This window comes from Zalophus californianus, chromosome 9 (assembly GCF_009762305.2).
Source record: "Zalophus californianus isolate mZalCal1 chromosome 9, mZalCal1.pri.v2, whole genome shotgun sequence".
NCBI lineage: Eukaryota > Metazoa > Chordata > Mammalia > Carnivora > Otariidae > Zalophus > Zalophus californianus.
Window position 1 is genome coordinate 36,372,501 of NC_045603.1, and position 7,221 is coordinate 36,379,721.

The 7,221-nt window shown below is 43.0% G+C and overlaps 1 protein-coding gene across 1 annotated transcript in view; it reads right to left on the minus strand.

The window, feature by feature from the left end:
- The window catches only part of TMTC2 (transmembrane O-mannosyltransferase targeting cadherins 2), a 393,066-nt gene extending 386,322 nt beyond the window's left edge, over window positions 1-6,744 (minus strand). The window contains exon 1 of the mRNA XM_035721804.1: window positions 5,998-6,744. Within this exon, the coding sequence (XP_035577697.1) occupies window positions 5,998-6,080 (83 nt within the window). The 5' untranslated portion in view covers window positions 6,081-6,744. The remainder of the gene's footprint in view (window positions 1-5,997) is intronic.
- Window positions 6,745-7,221: the final 477 nt, after the last annotated feature.

The window sequence follows — 7,221 nt, forward strand, 5'->3', positions numbered from 1 at the left end:
CCTCAAAGAAAGTAAATTACTCTAAAAACAGGAAAGCAACTTTTCATGTTAGCATCTTGAAAACAAATCATTTCAGTGTTCCTGACTTCTTCAAAATTTTCCTGAGTGGGTAGGCTTACTCGATTCTTTCCTATTTAGCTGTAAGAAAAAAAAAAGGTTATAATTGAACCCCAAACTGTAATCCCCAAAAGTTTCTAAAAGGCTGAAATGAACATTTATACCTTTGATTCTAGGAAATCTTGAGTACCAGAGAAACTGACAAATATGTTTGAAAAGTTAAACTGTCAGAGGAGGAAAAGAGATCAATAGAAATTTGATAGTGCTGCATCTTGATGGAATTATCTGCCTAGAAAAGACAGCCCCCCCCCACCAAAAAAAATCTCTGAGGCAAAAGTCTTCGATCCCTATGACCAGTCAAGGCAAATCTAGTTAACTCAAAATGTTCAACCACTGTTTTCCTCCAAGGAAAACAACTGATCTGGACAAACAGGAAGGACACAATTGGGGAGAGGTATTCCAAAGCTTCTACGTGTATGAACGCAGTGCAAGTGAGCGCCAGACCATTAACAAGGCCAGTTCAAACCACCTACCGTGGATCCTCAGCACTGCTCTTCTGGGAAAGAAGCCAAAAGAGTCCCAATCTAAGTTTTAAAATATGAGTATCAATCAAAATAAACATGACTAACTGCAAGTGAAATTCTGCTAAAGGACAATCTATCAGCATTTTTACAAGTCTATCATCAGACTCCCAGACTCAAATACTTTAGGACACCAGCTACAGTACAGGTAGGCCAAGGACAGACAGGTAGGGATGCTTTGTTGACAACAGTGAACAGCTGCTGTTTGTACTATGTACCATATATACAAGACGTTTGTGTTTCAGAGTATTCGTAATTAGTGAATTATTGGAGTCATTTATTCCTCAAAAGTACATACAAATCAAATCTTCAAAGAAGCCATCTAGCATTCTGCACAATTACACCTGTAATTATTCAATATGTTATGCCTTCTTCATCCTACGAAAAACAGAAAGCACGCAGTTTCTGGTGATATGCCTCTCCCCTTTTTTTTCAACCAGGCTCTAAATGAGGACAGCTACTCAGAGAGGAGGGGTCTTAACAAGCAACAACCCATCTGTCCTTTCCATCATGGCTGCCACACGTGTCACTTTTGTGAAGCCATTAAAGTAGGGACCCAAAGCTGACGTAATATTTAGCTTACAAGAGAAAACCAAAAAATTTAAAAGGTAAACTTTACTGTGTTAAAAGCATATTAAGTGAAAATAATGGTGTTATAGGTTTGTCATTTTTCAGAGTGACAAGGGTAAACTCTGTCCTTTCTTCATATTATGAAAGTGGCTGTTCCAGAGGAAATGGACCCTTTGCCTATGATAAACAGCCGTAACATCATGGGCATTTTAAATAAGTGCTTTTAGCGTACAGAACAGCAACAGAGGGATTCAGAAGACAAGCTGTGCTCCTAACTCATGTTGGAAGCCATAATTTTCCCTACGGCATTTATACACGTCCATTCGGTGCTTGTATTTGGGTCATTTGCTAGAATAAACCCCATGTGACAGGCTCACTGAAAGTAAGGCAACGTAGTCCATACTGGCTTCACTTAATTTTAATTTACTATTAAGAGATGTACTTGTTCAAGCAGCAAAATGAACCTGTTCTGCATAGATTTGACTAAACTTAGCTAGAAGGTAAAATATCGTATTAAAATATTTCATAAACTATAAACTATAACCACTTGCATATTTTTCATAAACTCAGAAGGAAATCAGTAAAACAGCACCCTTGTGCCCACTAACTTCTTCCAACAAAGACCTGAGGAGACAACCTTTGATACAAAGCAAACTTCTTCCTTATATACTTTGATCTTAGAGTAACTCTTCCTAAACATGATTTTACTAAATACCAAGCATGACTTCAATGGTTGAACATACTAGAATTTTAAGATAACAATCCCAGATTGGCCCATGCAAGTCTATTTATTAGAGAGAATTTTTTAGAGGGACATTAACAGAGTGATTGCTCATTTCATAAGGGATTCTTATCATACCAGGTCAAAACCCAAACGGATAATAACTTTAAAAGGCCAAGTAGAAGGAATAGTTGACTATCTTTAGGAAAAAATGGTTTTAAAAAAAAAGTTATCATGCCTTAAATCCTCCATTCTTTCATTTTAAAGGCTGTTAATCAAAATCTTTATAACTTTAACTTGTGTCTCCATAAAAACTGATTTATATTTACATCCAAATGAATAAATTAGGAATGTGATATTAAGAGTTTGGAGTAGTTTTGATTCAAAAATAGAAATTTCTATTTCTATGGTGGAGTTGTTCCTCCAAATTTCACACAATTGTTGCACAATGAGATAGCTAAGAAACCCAAAGTTCATGTTAATGATCAAGGTTGGGTTGAACAAATGTAAAATGGGCAATAAGGAAAACAATTTTCAAAGCAGCCACAAACCCACTTCCCACTTCCAAAAACTCAAATTATCTTTTTTTAAGAATGCATGATTTTATTCACCCAAGAATAAAAATATGTATTAGGTGTATTATCTTATTTACTTGTTATACATCATAAAAGGCTTGCCATCAATTAGGTGATATGTGCAAAATGAAATCAGACTACAAAACAATAGAGCTGGCATCCTTCTGCTGCTCTGAAGTAAATGGACTCTCTTTTAGTGTTATCTCTATGCAAACCTTATAATAGTACTTTTAAAGTAGATATAGTGAAAATGATGTAATTGTTATATTCGATAAATACATAAGAGAGCAGAGAATTTAGGATCAGCAAGTTTTTTTCCACTGACCTAAACACCAAATTTCTCCAGAAAATGAGAGGGTCCTTCAAGAGGTCACATTCATCATGACTTAAAATTTGGCAAAGACTGTATATTTATCATTCCAGTTGTACTCTAACCATAATTTAAGACTCAATACAATCATGACTAGACTGAAGGCAAGGGGATGAAGGGGGGGATGAAGCTGAAACTATATACGCTTTTTCATCAGATATGATGATTCTACTCTTCCGTTTGTTTCATCACATCCTAGCCATGTTCTTAAGTTTAGCATAAAAACACTTGTAAAATATTAAGTTTTACCATAGGGACATCGATTTTGCTATGAAAAAGTTTCAGATTACCACTTAATCTCAACCCAGCTACATCAAACAGTGAAAGAAATTATATATATAGTTTACAAAGTAAACTTGATCACTATATTTAAAAGAAATGATAACTTTGAGAAGTACCACAGCAATAATGTTTAAGCTGAAGCAATATAAAGCCCTCCTACAGCAAATGCCAGATTCTTCAGCTAAAATGCAGAGTCTTGATTTAGTTAAACAAGTCAAGCGTAAGAGCCATCTCCTTCCTTGTGAGCTGCTCCTAGCACTGGCCTCTCTCCTTCTAGAACTCTATTTCACAAAGTTCCTGGAAGGGGGGGGAGCGCAGTGGAATCCACAGATGCAGTTTACACAACGTTTTAAACTTGAGTCTTTGTAGTCTGAAATGGAGCAGTGGAAGTAAACATTATCATCATCCTCCAGTTTCCACTTGACTCCCCAGCTCTCTTCCAGCTCCACATACCAGTGAGTTAGAGGAAGTAGATAAAAAGTGTATCCGAAAAGCCACATTTTACAGAGCACCTGGGCACTGAATCACCTGTGCATGCTATGCAGACATCCAGCAAGTACCACACTCTTATTAATAGGTATTTCAGAATTTCTAGGATACATAAAAACCAAGTTTGATTCTGTTAAGACTTCACACTCTTAAGAGTATAGGACTGCATATGCAGTTCTGCTACTAAGAAAATTAGACTAACATACATTTCCAAGTTGTAGCAAAGTGGAATTTATATTTACAGGCTCTCAACATCGTAACAGTAATATATCATATATTGAGCAAGCTACCAATGAGATGATATGGACAACTCATCGATGTTCATCTATATAGCTAAATAGAAGTCAGGAATTTTGACACTGCAACCCAACCTATAACATGTACAGAACTTACAATTGCCCACCAACAAAGTACAACTAATTTATCATCTCAATGACACTATTCTCCCCAAGTTATGAAGTCCTAACACTACTGACTGATGATTAAAGAACACATAATAAGCATTAAATCTACAGAAAAATGTATATGCAAATTCAGTTTAGTTCAAGCCTTCATCTTTTACAGGATACTTTCTTCTGATATGTACTTTTTAAAGAACTGAACAGCGATAAAGGAGAGCATACGCTGGGAATGCTTGACTTATCACAGTGTTCTACAATACTTACTGTACTACAGTAAGTTGCTTTTTTTCAAGCTCTTTATTCTTAGTTTAAATGATTACTTCTCAAACTGTCCCCAACACAACCAAGAACTGCCCAGATCATCCCTGAGCTCATTTTAGTGAAAAGTCACCCATCTTTGGAAGGAAGAGCTTTTTTCTTCGCATGCCCTAGAAATAGTAGGTGCACAGTAACACAAAAGTGGAAGGAACAGAGCAGCTCACCTCACTCTTACACAAAGACCATTTATTTCTCAGAGCATGTATCATAATTGCTAACATCTATACACTGCTTAAAAGTTGGGGAAAAGTTCATGCCTCATGGTGGATTCCTTATCAACCAATCTCTGACAGACACTACATAAAATGCATTAAGAAGAGTTTGCTTTATTTCATTGCACCTATTATCAGGGGATTTCATAACAGACATGTGGGTGTAAACAAAGATTCACGGATTTCAAGCATATATCCATGAACATGCTTTTAGCCAGAGAGTGGGCACACCAGAGAATACAGAATATGGGTAATTACCACCCTGAGAAGATTCTGCCTTCACCTCCCCTCACTATCAACCACTTTGCTTAAGTTCACTCTCTGCCTTGCCCTGACCCTGGGGATCCATTCACTTTTCATAGCCCAGAGAGGCTGCTGAAAAGCTGTCAAAGTAAATCTGTGCTCACTTTTTGGATGGTTTCATTTCAATGGAGCATGAAACACCCCAGGACGGTTAATAAGTTTAGCCAGGCGTGCTGTTCTCCCTAATATATTTTAATTATGCATCTGTTTTAATTGTAATCAGATTAAGTCACCGGAAAGGCACAAATTGGAATTTTCCCTAATGGCTATTGGAGCTTTTCATCAGTTTCTAAACACTAACAACATTTAAAAAAATAGGTAGAGACACGAGCACAACTGTGACATTTTCCAGAAATCGATGCAGTTTCTTTGACAACACAGTTCAGGTCTCATTAGCCACCCAAACTAGCCCAAATGCAGAAGACAACTTCAGTCTCTAGGGGCGTCTTCTTCCCCAATTAGCACAAAAGAATCGCTAACGTCTAATGTAAAACTCCCAAACAGAAATGAAAGCCTAGGCTTCTATAAAGTGCTACTCCATCGATTGGTGAGCGAGGTGGGGGGGAGCCGGAAAGCCCATCAGCAGCATTATCTTGGCTCAAAGTAAAGTACCATACACGTCAAACGGGAAAGTTGAAGCAGAGTATGATTCTCTCCTTCCACTATTTTGGTAACCGGCAAAGGTGTGTTTTTTTCCTCGGGAAATGAAAGTGTCCCATCAATAAAAGGAAACGCTACAGGGAAGATCTATTAAGAGTCGGGGAGCGGCTTCCTTCCAGCCCAGACGTAAAATCGCTCAACGTGCACCAACAAATACCTAAGACTTTTTTAATACGATCATTAACAGTTCCCCAAATTGCTGCGATTTCCGATAAGAAACTTAAGCTTTCGCCAACAGCCAATAAGCAAGAGAAAGAACCTGCTGCAAACTAGGAACCCAAACTCCTTCAGACCGCCCAGCGCGCTCGCTTCCCCGGTGTTTGCTCCGGGTGTTGTTTACGCGTCTCCTAAACCTTCAATTCAGGTGCTGGACCAGTTCCTCCAAGACGCACTTCAGCCTTAAAGCGGGAAGCTTCTGAGCCACCGTGGAGTCCCCACGCAGCCCGCCGACCCCTTACCTGTCATCATAGCAGAAATCCGCACTCAAGGTGTTGAGATACAAGGCGAGCCCCAGAGCGCTGCTCACCAACTCTGCAATCATCTCTCCACCGCCTTCCCTCCGGCTCGGCTCCCAGCGCGAGGGCAGCAGCGGCAACAAAAAACAGAAGCATCAATCCCCACCTTCCGCCGCCTTCTCCTCCCAGCTTCACTTTTTCCTAGCTCCCCACCCTCTTGTCCCTCCCTTCCTCCCTCGGGTCCTTGCAATCCACCGCTCTCCTCCTCCTCCTCGCGCCCGTCTCCGCAGCCGCTGCGTCCTCTCCGGGTGCGGGCTCACACCACGCTCCCCATGCCCGGCGCCCGCGAGCGGCTGGCGGCTTTCGGGCTCCGCGCCCCGCGGCGGATGCACAGGGCTGGTCCTTCGCGCGGCTCGCGGCCCCCACCCTAACCCATGGCAGTTCGGGGCGCCCTAGGTGAGGAGTGGGACTCGGAGGAGGTGGAAGAATGCGGGATGGGGGCAGAGGGACCGGACCCAGCAGGGTTCTGGGACCAGCTGGAGGAAGAGAGAGAAAGAGGGGCGGGTGGGAGGGACCAGGCGAACCGCCTCCCCTCGCCGCCTCCCGGGCGCACGGCTCCGGTGCTGCTCGGGCTGACTCCGGCCGCCACAGCCGCTGCAGCTCATTCACTCTTTATTAGCTCCCTCCCCGCCCCAGCCCCTTCTCCAGTGAAGTGAGGAGCGGTGGCTGGAGATTCCAGGAGCTCCCGCGTGGGGTTCTCGGCGCGGCCCCCCGCGCCTGCGTGGCCAACCCTCCATCCCAGCTTTGCCCGGCCCCTTTCTCCACCCAGATCCTCCCCCTAAGGCTCCTCCCACACTACCCCCTGGCTGGAGGCTCCTCCCACCTCCCCGCGGCCCGAGGCTCCTCCTACCCACCTCCCGCCCTCCTCTTGTTTCTTTCACCTTCGATTTCACTCTGGAAAGCCCTCGGGACCCAAGGGCGACTGCTGGAAGACAGCCCAAAGGGGTAGCTGGAGTGCGCCCTGGGAGGGGGAGCTGGACGAGAATCGACACCAAGGAGGACACGGTCGCTCGCGCCGCTGCTGCCTGGCGGCGCCTGGCACCGACTAGATCTGAGCCCCAGCGGTGTGTGCCAAGCGCTGCCAGGCGTAAGTCCGGTCAGCTGGAGGGACTTCTGGGGACCGGGAGAGGAAGACCAGGTTTGGCGAAGGATGCAGCATCGCTTGCC